Here is an 18267-nt window from a genome sequence, read left to right on the forward strand (position 1 = left end):
CCACAGCTTTCTTTCATCAGATGCTCGATATAGTTTACGATGACTTCCAAAGAGGTTAAGAACTATTGCTCTAAAAATGCAGCACAGAATAAGTCCACATGAGATGAGTCCAGATATTTGGGCACCATATATGCTAAAAGCATGCTCTTCTTTAGGTGAAATACCACTAATATTTCAAACTGTTTGCCCTCCAGTTTGTCAGTCTCATGAGATATGATACCCAGAACTATATACAAAATTCTAGATGCAGTCTGAACTTGTATATAATACAGGGAGATCAGGGACTCCCTCTAGCTGAGCATCATATTTTCATATTACATATACAACATTCTGGCTCAAAATGATTGAGCCCATAAACAATATGCTACTAAATAACCAAGAGATCACTGAAGAAATCAAAGAGGAAATCAGAAAATACCTAGAGACAAATAACAATGAAAACACAATGATCCAAAACCTATGGGATGCAGCAAAAGCAGTTCTAAGAGGTAAGTTTATAGCAATACAATCCTATCTTAAAAAGCAAGAGAAATCCCAAATAAACAATCTAACTTTACACCTAAAGAAACTAAAGAAGAAAAAACAAAACCCAAAGTTAGTAGAAGGAGAGAAATCATAAAGAACAGAGCAGAAATAAATGAAATAGAAACAAAGAAAACAATAGCAAAAATCAATAAAACTAAAAGCTGGTTCTCTGAGAAGATAAACAAAATTGATAAACCTTTAGCCAGACTCATCAAGAAGAAGAGGGAGAGGACTCAAATCAATAAAATTAGAAATGAAACAGAAGAAGTTACAACGGACACTGCAGAAAGAAAAAGCATCATAAGGGACTACTACAAGCAACTATATGCCAATAAAATGGACAACCTGGGTGAAATGGACAGATTCTTAGAAAGGTATAAGCTTCCAAGACTGAATCAGGAAGACATAGAAAATATGAACAGACCAATCACAAGTAATGAAATTGAAACTGTGATTAAAAATCCTCCAACAAACAAAAGTCCAGGACCAGATGGGTTCACAGGTGAATTCTATCAAACATTTACAGACGAGCTAACACCCATCCTTCTCAAACTCTTCCAGAAAGTTTCAGAAGAAGGAACACTCCCAAACTCATTCTACGAGGCCACCATCACCCTGATACCAAAACCAGACAAAGATACTACAAAATGATTGAGCCCAGTCTTTTTAAAACCTAAATGAAGGGTTTTATATTCAAACCGCACATGTGAAAGCTACTGCTTAAAATGTATAGTGCTATATCAACCTGATATTATAAAATCTGTTTTGACTTCGTTGTTGCAGCCTGCTAAGATTATTCTGAATTATGATTCAAATACCCAATGCACTGGCCATAGTTCTCAGCGGTATCATTTTCAAACTTAATAGGCAAATTTTCTAAGCCTTTATTCAAATGAATAAAAACGTCAAACCTAGAAAGTAAACTGAGAGCTCTGCAACTTGTGAATACAAGCTTCCCACCAGGGTGCCATGATCGGTTAATCAACAAATCTTCTTTGGCTGTAATTATTTAACTAGCGATAAAAAACTTTTAATTCATGTACAGCATCCCCAATCCTACTTACAAAGTGCTATGTCAATTTATGTACAGTACCTCCAACATTACTTACGAAGTGCTATGTGTGTTGCATCCTCTAAAGGGTAACCTCGTTTTGCAGAATTGATGACACAGAATCCAACAGAAGACATGGACTGCTCTCTGCAATCAAACAAAACACAAAAATCATACTACAAACATTCACAATACATAACTAAATAAAAAATACAGCTGAACTTCTCCTTCTCTGTTCCTTCAACAAATCTACTATAATGGTTAACCCAATTGCACTATGTAATAATTAAACTAATATATAATTTCACTGCACCAAGTAAAATGGGAACAGGTTAAATTCTCAAGTCACCCAAATCCATTCCTTTTATTCTTCCGAGTTTGAGAAGATAATTCAGTCTTTAGGGTCCTCCTAAATTATTTAAATTCCTCAAAATTTGACTTTCATAGCTAGGTTTAATTTTAAAACCAGGGCCTTCAACAATGTATGGCATGCTACATGTAGCAACCGAGTTAGCCGTACTTTGCCAGCTGAAGCACATTTCTGTAGCAGCTGTACAGGGAACTCTCAGCGGCTGTGCGATAGCGGCTCTTGTATTTAGGTCCCACTGTGTGAATGATGAACCGGGCAGCTAGGTTAAATCCTTTCGTCAATTTTGCTTCACCTGTCCGGCAACCTGGGAACAATGGAGAATATATAAGTCACAGAGCTGTTAGGGAGAAAAAACAAACAAAAAAAACCCCTAACAAACCAACAGAACAATGCATGAAACAGAGAAAATTTTAAGAACTCTGAGAAATTCCAGTTAAAAATATGGATTGCACACAAACATTTGTCTCTGATCCCAAAATGACAGTGAAGCAATACAATAGGTATAAAAACAGAGACAAGGAGGATGGGAGAGAACATGAAGAAGAAAAGCATCATCAAAATTTTGGAAGGAATAAAGTCAATGGACTAGTAGCAACCGATTTAGCAAAGCAGAGAAACATAACTGCTTGGAGAAATGGAGTGACCGATGTGAAGCAAGCTGGCCTGTTCTGAAGGGCAGTGCTGGATTGAAGACAGACTGCTTTGATTCAACTCCTGAGTCCACCATGTTCCTGCTGTGACCCTCTGAACAAGTGCTTGACCTCTCCATGCTTCAATTTCCTATATGAGGGGGATACTAGTAGTACTTACTTCACAGGATTAAATGTTAATATATGCAAAGTGCATTCATGCATTAGCTATTATTGTTGTTGTTATTACTGCAGAACACTTAAAAGGCTCAGAAACTGGAGGTCCTAAGAACTTCTAAAGGCTATGATGTGAAGTGGGACTAAAAAGAGGAGGCTGAGTTAAAAGTTTGCATAAAAACATTCAAATCTGCAACAACCCCTCCCCGCCAGCCAGCACAGCAAGGTGATGATTTCTTTACCACCACAGCAACAGGAAGGTTTATTCTCAGGAGATGCTGAACTAGAGTTTCTGGACTCCAGAACCCCAGGCACAGCTGAAAAGAGGGGAATTTAATTAAAGTGTTATACTCAACAGCAATAACTCTAGATCTCTGCTCCTAACTGGCTTCCAAAACACAGACATCCATGCTTATACCCCTGGAAGATTCCCTTCCAGGAAACTAAGAGGCTCAAACCAAAGGACCTATAGATTCTGATAAATGAGGGACGTTCCCCCAGTGAAACAACAGGGTTCCTGCTCATCATCTGCTTCAAGATCCACCAAGCAATTACCCCTGCCCATGCACACAAAGCTTCCCCAGTACCTTCTCAATTCCTCTCTCTTAAATAAGCTGATGCTCGGGGATCATCAGGAAGTGAGGAAAGCCTCTCATAAACGGGGCACACTGTGGGGTGGAGGGTGGGGGGGACAAATGCTAAAAAAACAGACAATCTAGGGAACGAAACTTAAAAAACAAGCCCCAAACTCCCAATACCATAATTACTACTGTCCGAGAGGTAAGAGAAGACATAGTACATCTGAAACAAAACCAGAATGTTATAAAAAAAAAAAAGAATATTCAGAGAACAGGAAAAAGCACTTATCTAATTGTTACAGCCAAGTGAAAAATATGACAGCAGAAATAAAAAGTTCAATAGATGGGTTAAAGCTAAAGTTGAGGAAATCTTCCAGAAAATAAATAGATGGAAAATAAGAGGTAACAGATAGAACTTGGAGGATGAAATGGGAGGTGCAGCACCCAATAAGGTTTCTTCAAAGACAGAACAGAGAACACAGAGGGAAGGAAATTACTGAAGAAATAAAACAAGAAATGCCCCATAATGGAAAGATATGTTTCTAGACTCAAAGAGCCCACAGAATAACCAAACTAGCCCAAGCCACATCACTTAAATTACTTAAGTCGCTTAAATATCAACTAAAAGAACATCAGAAATAAAGATGAGATCATAAAGTTTCCAGAAAAGAAACCAGTAACATACGAAAAATCAGGAATAAATAACAGAGGATTTTTCAAGAGCAATAATGAAAACAGAAAACAATGGAACAATGCCTTCAAAAATTTAGAAAATAATTTCTAGCCTAGAATTTTATTTCCACCCAAACTACCAATTAATTGTGAAGGTAGAAGTAAGATCTCAACAATTTTACCCCCTTTCAGCTTTCTCAGAAATCTCATGGTAGATTTATTCACAAAAATGAAGGAGTACATCAGAGAAAGGCATAAGATCTAGGAAATGGGGGGATCCAATCCATTAAATAGAAAAAAGGATTTGCCAGGAAGATAACTGTGCACTCTAGACAGGGAGGAGACGATGGGAGGAAAGGATGGGAGGAGAGGGGGTGTTCCTGAAAGTCCCTTATCAAGAAAACTACAAAGGGCTTCCCTGGTGGCGCAGTGGTTAAGAATCCACCTGCCAACGCAGAGGACACGGATTCAAGTCCTGCTCTGGTTAGATCCCACATGCTGAGGACCAACTAAGCCCATGTGACACAACTATTGAGCCTGTGCTCTACAGCCCATGTGCCACAACTACTGAAGCCCGTGTGCCTACAGCCTGGGCTCTGCAACAAGAGAAGCCACCACAATGAGAAGCCCACGCACCACAACAGAGAGAGGCCCCCACTCACCACAACTAGAGAAAGCCCATGTGCAGCAACAAAGACTCAACACAGCCAATAAATAAATAAACAAATTTATAAAAAAAAAAAAGAAAACTACAGAGCTGAAGGATAAACAGAAGTGTTTGACTTTATGGAGAGGAGGCTTCTAGTTACATTTAAAAGACTGAATCCACGATAGGTACATAGAAAATTAATTAAATAATCAAATCAATCAATAATCTAGATGAAAAATAGCTGTTCAAAAAGAATACTAATCTGTTTTCTAATCAACTGAGAGCAATATTTATATAGTCACAATGTTAATGCTGAATAATGATTTAATAAAAATCTGACAGACCAGTTTGGAAAGGTGGTGAAAGGGGAAGAAAATATGAGTGTTGCAAGTATAAGTAAAAGAGGGGAGTGGATGAAAGAGTTTCATCTGCACTGTTTAGTGGGAATGTAAATTGATACAGCCACTATGGAAAACAGTATGTAGGTTCCTTAAAAAACTAAAAATAGAACTACCATATGACCCAGCAATCCCACTACTGGGCATATACCCAGAGAAAACCATAATTCAAAAATATACACGTACCACAATGTTCACTGCAGCATTATTTACAATAGCCAGGCCATGGAAGCAACCTAAATGTCCATTAACAGATGAATGGATAAAGAAGATGTGGCATATATATACAATGGACTATTACTCAGCAATAAAAAGGAATGAAACTGAGTTATTTGTAGTGTGGTGGATGGACCTAGAGTCTGTCACACAGAGTGTAGTCAGTCAGAAAGAGAAGAACAAATACTGTATGCTAACACATATATATGGAATCTAAAAAAATGCTACTGATGAACTTAGTGGCAGAGGAAGAATAAAGACGCAGAGGTAGAGAACAGACTTGAGGACATGGGGAGGTGGGGAAGGAGAAGCTGGGACAAAGTGAAAGAGTAGTACTGACATTTATATACTACCAAATGTAAAATAAATAGCTACTGGGAAGCAACTGCCTAACACAGGGAGATCAGTTTGACGACTGCTGATGACCTAGAGGGCTGGGATAGGGAGGGTGGGAGGGATGCTTGGAAGGGGATATGAGGATATATGTATAAATACAGCTGATTTGCTTTGTTGTACAGCGGAAACTGGCACAACAGTGTAAAGCTATTATACTCCAATAAAGACTGAAAAAAAAAAAAGTCAGCAGTCAGTGAAAAAAAGGAAAAAAGAATTACAGTCGTTTTAACATACTGTCTGCAAATAGAAGGTAAATAAGATAAGGAACTTAAAGGTTTGAGTATCTGATCCTGGGGAACAGGAATCAAAACTGGGAAGGGCAGGGCAGAGGACTGTGGCTTTCCTTTACACATTTTGACATAAAATTCTTTGACTTTTAAAACTACAAACATTGGTCAATGAACAGCTATAAGCAAAAAATGACACTCAGAAAAGAGAAAGGCAGAAAAAACTCATTTGTCACTATTTGAGACAGCTATTAAACCAATTCTTTATTTTGAAAAATGGCAACTAAAAGAATCAAGCATTTATCCTACCCCCCAATAGAAACTATAATTCAGACTCACTACACGTCAGTTAATGAGGAAAGGTTCTACTCCACAGAAAGAATGCCAGCTCATAAGCGTGGATGGGATGATGGATTTTAGAAAAACATAACCTCATAATCTTAATGAAATTATTGATCCAGACAAGAACTATAAATTGTTGCTAAAACCATTATGTGAATGTACAATGAGGAACTGGATATTTTTAGAGCCTAAACAACACCATATGGATTACTTTTCAGCCACAAAGGTTACAATATAACTGTACAAATGGAAGGATCAAACTGTCCTCACTCTGATCTGGAGAGCCTCTTAGTAGTGGTCCACTAAGAGGTCAATCAGATTTTATGTATCTTCTAACATGATACAATATTAAATACACTACAACATCACCTATGAAATATTTTAGTCAAACTTAATTCCATTAGACATAACTTCCAGTTTACAGGAAATACAAGGGATAAAGAAACAAACTAAATGGCACATAAGGTGAATCAGACAAATCCAGAAGGTGGGATATTAAAAGCATCTTGGCCTAATTCACTCAAACAAGTCGTATTTCTCCCAAAACTTTTCTCTGTGGAATAGCTCTTTAAACTATTCCTTTAAATAATATGGTTTCCACAATGTCTACCATGCTAATCATTTTCTTTTAGGCATATTCCAGTTTATCACTCTTAAAAAGTAATAATAAAAATAAGATGAACACTATGCATCATGGGCTCCAAACAGGACAGAATAAATAACTGCCTCTCTTGACTTTGATGCTGTACTTTCCCCCCCAGCTTTATTGAGGCATAATTGACATATAACACCATACAAGTTTAAGGTGTACAACATGGTGATTTGATGTAAGTATACATTGTGAAATGATAACTACAATAAGGTTAGTTAATGCATCTATCACCTCAAATAACTACTTTTCTTTAGTGAGAACATTTCAGATCTACTCTCTTAACAACTTTCAAGTATGTAATACAGTGTTATTAATTACAATCACCAAGCTGTACATTACATCTTCAGCATGTTATAACTTGAAACTTGTTCCTTTGACCAACATCTCATTTCCCTCACCCCATCAACCACCATTCTATTCTGTTTCTATGACGTTTTTTCAGATTCCACACATAAATGAGATCAAAGCTGTCTTTGTCTGACTTATGTAACACCATCAAAGTCCATGCTTGTTGCTGCAAATAGCAGGATTTCCTTTCTTATCGCTGAATAATATTCCACTGTGTATATTACATATAATATGTGCACACACACATTTTATACATACACATACCACCACCACATTTTCTTCATTCATTCATCTGTCAATGAACTTTTAGCTTGTTTCCATGTCTTGGCTATTGTAAATAATGCTGCAATGAACACTGGGGTGCAGATACCTCTCTGAGATAATGATTTCATTTCCTTTGGACTTATATGCAGAAGTGGAATTTCTGGACCATACAGTAGTTCCACTTAAAATTTTTTGAGGAACCTCCATACTGTTTTCCATAGTGGCTACCCCAGTTTACATTCTCACCATGAGTGCACAAGGGTTCCCTTTTCTCCACATCCTTAACAGCATGTTATCTCATCTTTTAAACAGCCATTCTAACAGGTGTATGGTGATATTTTACTGTGGTTTTTATTGAGCATCTTTGTAATGTACTTGTTGGCCATCTGTAAGTCTTATTTGGGAAAATGTCTATTTTGGCCCTTTGTCCATTTTTCATCAGATTACACGTTGTTTTACTATTAAGTTGTATGAGTTCCCTTATATATTTCAGATATTAACCCCTTATCTGACGTATTTTCAAATATATAGTTCACAAATATTTTCTCCCATTCTGCAGGTTGCCTCTTCTTTTTGTTTTTTCTTTGCTGTATAGAAGCTTTTCAGTTTGATGTAGCCCCACTTGTTCTGCTCTGATTATTATAGCTTTGTAGTATAGTTTGAAATCAGGAAGTGTGTTGCCTCTATCTTTGCTCTTCTTTCTCAAGATTGCTTTAGCTATTTGGAGTCTTCTGCAGTCCCATACAAATTTTAGAATTGTTTTATCTATTTCTGTGAAAAATACCATTGGAATTTTGGTAGGGATTGCACTGAATTTATAGATAGCTTTGAGTAGTACAGATATTTCAACAGTATTAATTCTTTCAATCAATGAACATAAGCTATCTTTCCATTTTCCTATTTCTTATGTCTTCAATTACTTTCATCAATATTTTATAGTTCTCAGTGTACAGATCTTTCACCTACACATTAAATTTATTACTAAGAATTTTATTTTTTTTAATGCTATTGTAAAATTGGGTTGTTTTCATAATTTCATTTTCAGGTGGTTCATTGTTATTGTACAGAAATGCAACTGATTTTTGCATGTTGATTTTGTATCCTGCAACTTTACTAGATTTGTTCATCAGTACTAATAGGTTTTTAATGGAATTTTTATAGATAATTTTCTCTATACAAGATCAAGTCATCTGCAAACAGTAACAATTTTACTTCTTTTCTGATTTGGATGCCTTCTGTTTCATTTTCTTGCCTAATTGCTCTGGCTATGTTGAGGTATGTTTCCTCTACATTGGATTTGTTAAGAATTTTTATCATGAAAAAGGTGTTGAATTTTGTCAAATGCTTTTTCTTCATCTATTGAGAGGATTATATAATTTTCATTCTTCATCCTATTAATGTGGTGTATCACATTCATTGGTTTGCATATGTTGAACCATCCTTTCATCCCAAGGATAAATCGCACTTGATCTTGGTGTGTGATCCTTTTATCCTGCTGCTGTATTCCATTTGCTACTATTTTGTTGAGAATTCTTGCGTCAATATACACCAGGGATATAGGCCCGTAGTTTTCTTTTCTTATAGTGTTCTTACCTGGCTTTGGTATCAGGGTAGTGCTGACGTTGTAAAATGAGTTTGGAACTGTTTATTTCTCTTCAACTTTTTGACAGAGTTTGAGAAGAACTGGTATTAATTCTTCTCTATATGTTTATGCATGGTAGTATTCACCCCAGGGAAGCCATCTGGTCATATCTTTGTTGGGAGGTTTTTGATTGCTGATTCAGCCTCCTTAATCCTTTCATCTGCTCAGATTTTCTGTCCCTTCATCGTTCAGTCTTGGTAGGTTGCATGTTTGCTAGGAAGTTATGTTTCTTCTAGGTTATCCAATATGTTGACAAATAACTGTTCATAGTAGTCTCTTAAATTCCTTTTTCATTCTACAGTGTTAGCTGCAATATCTCCACTTTCATTTAGAATTTGAGTTCTTTCTTTCCCCTTGGTTAGTCTAGCTAAACATTTGACTTTTTTTGGTTGTTTTTAAAGTCAACTCTTTTTGTTGCTATTTTCCTATTGTCTTTCTAGTTTCTATTTCTTCTATTTCTGCTCTAACATTTACTATTTACTTCCCTCTGCTAATTTTTTTTTCTAATTCCTTGAGGTTCAAATTAGGTTGTTTATTTGAGATCGTTCTTTTCTCTTCCTGTAGACCTTTTTTTAAAAACTTTCTTTTTCTTTCTTCCTTCCTTTCCCTTCCTTCCTTCTTTATTTCTTTCCTGCGTTGGGTCTTCATTGCTGCGTGCAGGCTTTCTGTAGTTGTGGAGAGTGGGAGCTACTCTTCACTGCAATGCGCAGGCTTCTTATTGTGGTGGCTTCTCTTGTGGTGCAGCACAGGCTCTAGGTGCATGGGCTTCAGTAGTTGCAGCTCATGGGCTCAGTAGCTGTGGCTTGCAGGCTCTAGAGCACAGGCTCAGTAGTTGTGGAGCATGGGCTTAGTTGCTCCGCAGCACGTGGAATCTTCCTGGACCAGGGATTGAACCCGTGTCCCCTCTACTGGCAGGCAGATTCTTAACCACTTCACCACCAGGGAAGCCCTGTGTAGACATTTATTGCTATAAATTTCTCTTAGAACTGGGTTTTAAAAATTTTTTTAACATCCCCTAGGTTTTGGCTTATTGTATTTTCTTTTCATTTGTAAGAAGATAACTTCTGATTTCCCTTATGATTTCTTCTTTGACCCAATAGTTTTTCAGGAACATGTTGTTTAATTTCCACGTATTTGTGAATTTTTCATCTTCTGTTATTGATTTCTAGTTTCACAACATTGTGGTTAGAAAAGATCTTGACATGATCTCAATCTTCTTAAATTTGATAAGATTTGCTTTGTGGTCCAATACATGATTTATCCTGGAGAATGTCCCATGTATGCTTGAGAAGAATGTGTATTCTGGTGTTGTTGGATGGAATATTCTGTATATGTCTGTAAGGTTCATTTGGACTAGTGTTATTCAGGCCTGCTGTTTCCATATTAATTTTCTGTCTGGATGATCTATCTAACATTTAAAGTGGGGTACTGAGGTCCCCAATTATTATTGTATTGCTGTCTATTTCTCTATTCAGTTCTATTAATATTTACCTTAAATACTTAGGTGCTCCAATATTCACATACATTTACAACCGTAATATCCTCTTGATGAACTGACCCCTTTACCACCATTTAGTGATCTCTGTATCTTGTGACCGATTCTGACTGAAAGTCTATTTTATCTGATGTAAGTGTAACTACTCCTACTTTCTTTGGTTTCCATTTGCATGGAATATCTTTTTTTTTTAAACCACATTTTAAAAAAAATTAATTTATTTTTATTTTTGGCTGCGTTGGGTCTTTGTTGCTGTGGGTGGGCTTTCTCTAGCTGCGGAGAGCGGGGGATACCCTTCGTTGCAGTGCATGGGCTTCTCAGTGTGGTCGCTTCTCTTGCCTTGGAGCACGGACTCTAGGTGCATAGGCTTCAGTAGTTGCGGCACATGGGCTCAGCAGTTGTGACTTGCGGGCTCTAGAGCACAGGCTCAGTAGTTGTGGCACATGAGCTTAGTTGCTCCACGGCATGTGGAATCTTCCCAGAGCAAGAATCAAACCCATGTTCCCTGCAACGGCAGGCAGATTCTTAACCACTGCGCCACCTGGGAAGTCTTAGAATATCTTTTTTTATCCCTTCACTTTCAGCCTGTATGTGTCTTTAAAGTTAAAGTGAGCTTCTTGTAGGCAGCATATTGTTGGATTTTTTTTTTTTTTTTAAATCCTTCAGCCACTCTGTGTCTTGTGGTTGGAGAATTTTGTCCTTCTGCATTTAAAATAATTATTGACAGGTAATTACTGTCATTTCGTTAACTGTTTCCTGAGTGTTCTTTTTCTTTTTTTTAGTCTTTTATCCTTTATTCCTCTCTTGCTGTCTTTATTTTATTTTTTTAAACTGGTATGCTTTAATTCCTTTCTCTTCAGCTTTTGTGTATCTATCATATGTTTTTTTTCTTTGTGGTTACCATGAGGCTTACATTAAACATCTTATAGATATAACAGTCTATTTTAGCTGATAACAAACCCTCACTTGTGATGTTGTGTAATAATGTATCTGACATTGTTGGTGTTTTCAGCAGAAATGATACATTATCACCTCTGAGGCTAGTCAGTTAAAATCTCAGGGAACTTCTCATTCATCAGCTACTGAAAGGATGCCTTTAGTATTCTTGGTACTAGGAACTTAGAGGCCAATAAGATATACAGTTCCTGTCCTCACGGAATTCAAAGTTTAATGGGGACATAATCATTATATAAACAATTTACAAAACTAAAACTGTATTAAGAGCACCAAAGAGAAGTACTTCAGGCTGGGAGCATATACCATGGGAAGAATGATCAATTCTAAAGTAAAAGGAAATAGTGCTTTTAAGGAAGAGATGTAAGCAAAGACTTAAGAATAAGAGTTAAGAATTGAGAAAAAGGACAATAGCACACACAAAACTGAAAAGGAGCTGATGACAAAGCAATAAGAGATTAGTTTGGTTCAAGTACATTGATGAAGGTAAAAGGGGACCTGGAAATAAGTGAGTGAGATCTTACAAGGCCTTGGAGACCAGTTTAAGGAGTTAGGATTTTATTTTAAGTGTAATGAGAGGCCACTAAATGGTTTGAAGCAAGGGAGCAATAAGAAGGGATTTACAATTTAAAAAGCAAATGCTTACTGTGTGTGGAAAACAGATTCAAGAAAAGAATGGATGTAGGGAGACCAACTGGGAGGGAGGCAATGGCTGTAGTCCAGGCAGGGGATGATGGCAGCACAGGCTGGGTTGGAGGCAGCGGTGAGAGATGGACAGAGAGATTCAAGATCTATTCAGGGCTTGATGACAGACTTTATGTGGGGAATAAGGAAGAGGGAAGTGTTAACCCTAAAGTTTTTTACATGAAAAATGGAGTGGATGACAATGCCATTTTACTGAGATAGCAAATACTTTAAGAAGAACTGTTAACCTGGGCTTCCCCATCCTAAGCCTGGGTAATTAATGTTATAAACGTCAGTTTATAATGCAAGACTTATGTTCATCCCTGTCAATGTCTTCATTTTTTGGCTCATACTTTTTCCAGTCAGTTCAGATATTTAAAAATCTTTAGTCTATCATCCAATGTCTCCTGTTACTCATCTACCAATTTGGTAAGTCATACTTTGTAATCACTTACTAAGTTGTTATTAAAAATGTAAAAAGAGGACAGAATTAAGTATTCAGCCCTTCAGTTCACCATAAATAATCTCTCTTCAGGTTGGCACTGATTCATTAAGCAATACAGCTGAGGTGTGTGGCTAGCACCAGCAATAACACTGAACACTCTGGATGTGCCTAGCACTTAATGTCCCTTATTTAATTTATCCCTCATGATATTAATTTTTCCATTCTCAAATACTCATTGAGCTCTTGTCACGTGTCAGGAACTGAGGTAAGGGACTATTATCACCATCCCCATTTTAGAGATAAGGAAGCTCCAGCTCAGAGGTGAAGTAACTGGTCTTAAGTCACACAGTTAATAAAGGACAGAGTTATAATATAAATCTCAGCTTGGAGACTCTGTTAAAAATTGAGCTTTCATTTTGTATACTTAAATTTTATTATTTTCTTGTTTTAATTTATACGCCCAGCTCTAACGAGTAAGTGTGAATACATACACACACACACACACACACACACACACACACACACACACACACACACACACGTGCTCGCCATTAGGAATCCTTCCAGACCAGTTTCTCTGTTACTTATATCAAAGAACTTCTCAGTATTATCTTTAATACATTTTGTAATTTCTACACGTTCTTCATGGCATCATGTTTTTAGTTAAAGTGAGGGCTTTCTCCCACTTCTGCCCTCACAGTCAAAGTTCAGCTTCTTGATCAGATAATACAATTCTTCTCTCTCTATCCCTCTTTCATGGTCAGCATTATAAATGTTCCTGTTCAAATTCTAATTATCCTTATTAGGTTAGAAACTGATTCTCAGTGTTAAATGGTAGAGGTCTAAGAAATAAAGATTTTTATACAGGTGAGATTTGCTGTTTACTTTTTAAGAAAAATTGCTGTATTTCATGAATATTTTTTATAAAATGGGATTGAATTTTACAATATTCCCTTTGCCCTCAAATAACAATAACAAAAACTTGCCAGGTTGGTAATTTAAGAAAACAAATGCAAATAAGGTAAAGAAGATTCTGAACAACCAGGACTCTGCCTGTCTCCAATACCAAATAAATATTCCCAGAAGAAGAATGTTCTGGTTAAAAACAAAACAAAATAAATAAACAAAAATCCAGAATTAACCTAGAATGTATTTGCTCTTACAATGCACTTTGGTTTTTATCAGTAAGTCAATTTCATTTCAGAAGTGCAACACTCTATGTCCAGGAGGCATATAAAAGAATTTCTCTATCAATACAAAAACTTAATAAAAATTTTTCAGTTTAGACAAAGAACAGTTCTTTTATAAGGCTTATCAGTGCAAGACAATATACAGCCAAGAAAATGCTACCAAAGACCTAACTGGCTACGATGAATGTCATTTTAAAATTCAGAAACACTACAGAGGAGTTTTACTGAGTAGTCTCAGCACTCAGCTTCTAAAACATTGTGGGTTTTTCAAAGGCCGCTTTTATTTAGTTTTAACAACAACAAAAGAGCTACATATACTTAGTTTCTCACTTAAATGCAGAATAAATCAAACATCAAAATAAATGTTTCCTAAGCACTAACGTACCTAAGAAAATTCACTCACCTCTAAGTTTCTGGAGGTCCTCCTTCAAATCAGGCCCTGCAAGCATGAAGATACTTTCTGACACAGGATTCTTATCTGTAAGACTTTCATTGCTGGTATTAACAATAGCTGTACAGTTCAGTAATGCCACATCTCCTTTCCTGAGGAAACAATAAATAAATAGAAGCAAGTGTGGGGAAGAGGAGGCATATAAGAAAGCTAGTTTCTAATTCTTTCAAAACATTCTCTCTTCATTCCCTTCACATTGGTTTTACTAGTTCACAAGCTTAAGCAATAGTAAAAAATTGTTCCTGATTCAGAAAGGCTAATATGGCACCACAGATAGTTCTTGAAAGCAACTGCTACAATCCTGAAACCCACAAAACCATCATGTCATTCCTTTGCTTCTTTCACATTCCTCTTACATTGTAACAGAAGCCTTATAGAGCTGAAAGCAGGTGGTTTAAAGAGTTTAAACACAGCAACATCATTCATAATAGCCAAAAGGTAGAAACAACCTAAATATTCATCAACTAATGAACTGATGAACTAAAAGTGGTATATCCACACAATGGAATATTACTTGGTCATAAAAAGGAATGACGTACTGATTCATACTACAACATAGATAAATCTTAAGAACATTATGCTAAGTCACAATTGATTCCATTTATATGAAATATCAGAGGTCTGTAAAGATAGAAAATATTGATAGATTAGCAGTTTGCTAGAGCAGAGAGTTGGGGGCAGATGCATTTATTAGCTCACAAGCTTAAGTGATAGTAAAAAAGTTGTTCCTGACTCAGAAAGACTAATATAGCATCTCAGATCTTGAATACAAGTGCTACAACCTTGAAATACAAAAACATCATGTCATTCCTTTGTTTCTTTTATAAGAGATGTGTGTGAGATGGAGAGTGATAGCTAACAGGTACAGGACTTTGGGTTGATGAAAATGTTCTAAAATTGACCATGGTGATGGTTGTACAACTTTCTGAACATACTAAAAACTGACTTGTACAATTTAAACTGGTGAATTGTACGGTATATGAATTACATCGCAATAAAGCTTTTTTAAAAACAGAAATGTACTACAAATACATGCAACAACACAGATGAACTTTCAAATAATTATGCTGAATCAAAGAGGCCAGGCTAAAAAAAGAGTATATGATTCCATTTATATAAAACTCTAGAAAAATGCAAACTACTCTATAATGACAGAAAGATGAATGGTTACTTGGGGATTGGAGGCAGGGAGAGGCAGGAGAGAGGGATTATCGCGGGACACACAAAAACACTTTTGGCGTGATAAATATATTCACTATCTTGATTATGGCAATGGGTTCATGGGTATACACATGTCAAAATTTACCAAACTGTATACTTTAGACATGTGCAGTTTATTGTATGTCAATTATGTCTCAATAAAGCTGTAAATGTATATGCAAAGTAATACTTCAATAATGTGAAGGTTTACCAAAAAAAGTTTAGAAAAAAATTATGAAAAAAAGAATTTAGAAGAAATGAGAAAGTATTATTATATCATGATATGATTTAAACAAGGAGTTACCAAAGAACCACTTTTCCATTGATATCCTTATTATAAAGAAATGGTGATCGAATAGGCTCCTCCTGATACGTTTCGGCTGTAGTATCAGAAGCATGTAACTGATCTTCACAAGAGTTGCCCCAGCTTGGTAGTGTATCCACATCCACAAACTGGGAAGGTGCACCCAAGGGATCCATGGACTGGGAACTTCAGCTTGCCTTTTACCAAATTCCTCAGCAATTCAATATTCACTGGAGACTTCAGCTTAAGAGAAAAGAAAGAATCATTTTAACAGAGAAGCACAGATACTACATTATTTCTATTAGAGCAAAAAACAAAACTCTACTGTGCAATGCTCCAACAATACACTGTGTGATTACAGTCAAATAGTCCATTAAAAAATCAAACGTACAATAATGAATTACTACAGCTTTTTTAAAACAGGAAGAAAGAGGGATTACTGAAACACAAATTATTTTCAAAGAATTACAGTCATTTAAATAATCACATGGCCCACCAATTCTACTTTCCAGAAACACAGGACTATTCATTCAACATTCATTGAGCGTCTGCTACTGGCAGGGTAGCAGGGAGTGTTAGGTGCTGCAGGAGACACAAAGATAAATAATGTGTACAACTTAGAGTTCAATCGAATACAGAGGATGACAAGCAGGGAGGTTATTGCAATCAGGTAGTAAGAGATAACAAAGGTGTGAAGTATGTAGAGAGAGATGGAGAGGAAGGTACAGATTTGTGAGGCAATACACAAAGGAAGAATTCACAGGATCTGACAAGGTATAGAATATAGTGTATGAGACATTGATGTGGTATGAGGTTGGTTGTACAGAAATGCAGAAATTAGGAGAAGGGTGATAGGAAGACACATAGTGTCAAGTGCCACAGAAACTCATGGGAAATTTGGCTGGAGAAAAGGATACTTCATTTGCCAATAAGTCAGACAGCTGTTTCAGTAAAACGGTAGATTCATACATTCAATAAATCTTTGTAAGCATCTATAATGTGTCAGGTATTGTTCTAGTCACTGGGGATACACTGGTGAATAAGACAGAGCAAGTCCCTACCCTTAGAGAGCTCATGCTTCCTTGAAAGATGAAAATCAATAAACAAACAAGCAAGTAGGTATTTAATAGAATGACTGGAGGCAATAAGTATTATGAGAAAAAGGATATCTGAGCCGAGAGCAGCTAAATAAAGCAAGGGAGCAAGCCACGTGAAGCTCTGGCGGGCGTGTCAGGCAGAGGGAACAGCAAGTACAAAGGCCAAAAGGGCAGGGAGGAACTTGCTCTATTACAGCAAGAGCGTGGAGGCTGGTTTGACTAGAATAGAATGAGCTAGGTAATGAACAGCAGGTGATGAAGTTGGAGAGCGAAGGAAAGGCCAGATGATCCAGTTTGTAAGCCACGGTTTAACCTTGTAAGCCAAGATTAAGTTTAGATCTTAATGTAAATAAGGGCAAGCTTATTCACAACGGCAAGAGGATCCCTATAAAGATAATGACAATACAAATAATATTTGAAAAGATTAGCTACAGTGAAACTGAGCAGGGGCAAGAATAAATGCAGAGACCAGTAGAGAACAACTGGAGTAATCTAGGTGATGGTGATGAAGGTGGTGAGGAACGGTTAGAATTGAAATGAATTTTGAAGGCAGGGTCAACAAGACCTTCTAAAAGCACGTGAGGGATGAGGGGAAAGAACAGAATCAAAGATTACTCTTAGATTCCCTGCTTAAGCAAGTAAATAGATGGTAATGCTATTTATAGAGAAGAAGACTGGAGTAGGCTGCAGGTGGAGTAATAATCAAGGTTTTTTTTCCTTATGTTTTTGCATGTTTTAAACATAAGGTGTCCATTACATGCCCAGGTATTTATATCAAACATGCAATTGGCTACATGAGTCTAGAGCTCAGAGGAGAGGTAAGGCTAAACATATAAATTTGGAAGTCTCAGCATACGGATGGTATTTAAAGCTATGGGAACTGGGCAAGACCACCAAGAGAGGAAATGCAAGTAGAGAACAGATCCAAGGACTCAGTCCTAAGGCAAAATTTAGAGGTTGGAAAGAGGAAAAGTAAAAAAAAAAAAAAAAAAAAAAAGAGAGAGAGAGAGAAAAGGATTAATAAGAATGGAAGGAAGATCTGGAAAGTGTGATAACCTAGAAGCCAAGTGAAGAAAGTAATTTTAGACGGAATGCTCAAGAAGGATCATCTACCATTTGGTACCGAAAGGATAAGTAACAGGACTAAGAACTAATCAGTGGGTTTAGTAAGTTGGAGATCACTGGTAACACTGAACATTCATGAGAGCAGACAGATGATTAGGGAATGACAGCTGGTGTGTGAACTTCCTGAGGTTTTCTGTATGATCCTAATGTTAAGAGTCAAGGAGAACAAGCAGGCCCTTCTACACC

The 18267-nt window shown here is 36.7% G+C and overlaps 1 protein-coding gene across 15 annotated transcripts in view; it reads right to left on the reverse strand.

Annotated features, from left to right (window-relative positions):
* Nucleotides 1–18267, reverse strand: part of GDAP2 (ganglioside induced differentiation associated protein 2) — a 110522-nt gene that overhangs the window by 85850 nt on the left and 6405 nt on the right. For 14 of the 15 annotated variants that reach the window (XR_009051223.1, XR_009051222.1, XR_009051225.1 and 11 more), the window contains exons 2-5: nucleotides 15860–16102; nucleotides 14308–14447; nucleotides 2097–2250; nucleotides 1635–1723 (exon numbers count right to left, since the gene is read on the reverse strand). Coding sequence is in view for 10 of the 15 variants with exons in the window: in XM_057720661.1 (XP_057576644.1) it covers nucleotides 1635–1723; nucleotides 2097–2250; nucleotides 14308–14447; nucleotides 15860–16035 (559 nt within the window). In the remaining 5 variants the exon portion in view is untranslated. Of the gene's footprint in view, nucleotides 1–1634; nucleotides 1724–2096; nucleotides 2251–14307; nucleotides 14448–15859; nucleotides 16103–18267 lie in introns of those variants that run through there. The other variant, XM_057720691.1, reaches the window with a different exon arrangement.

The sequence above is a fragment of the Hippopotamus amphibius genome, chromosome 1 (genome assembly GCF_030028045.1).
Source record: "Hippopotamus amphibius kiboko isolate mHipAmp2 chromosome 1, mHipAmp2.hap2, whole genome shotgun sequence".
NCBI classification, from domain to species: Eukaryota; Metazoa; Chordata; class Mammalia; order Artiodactyla; family Hippopotamidae; genus Hippopotamus; species Hippopotamus amphibius.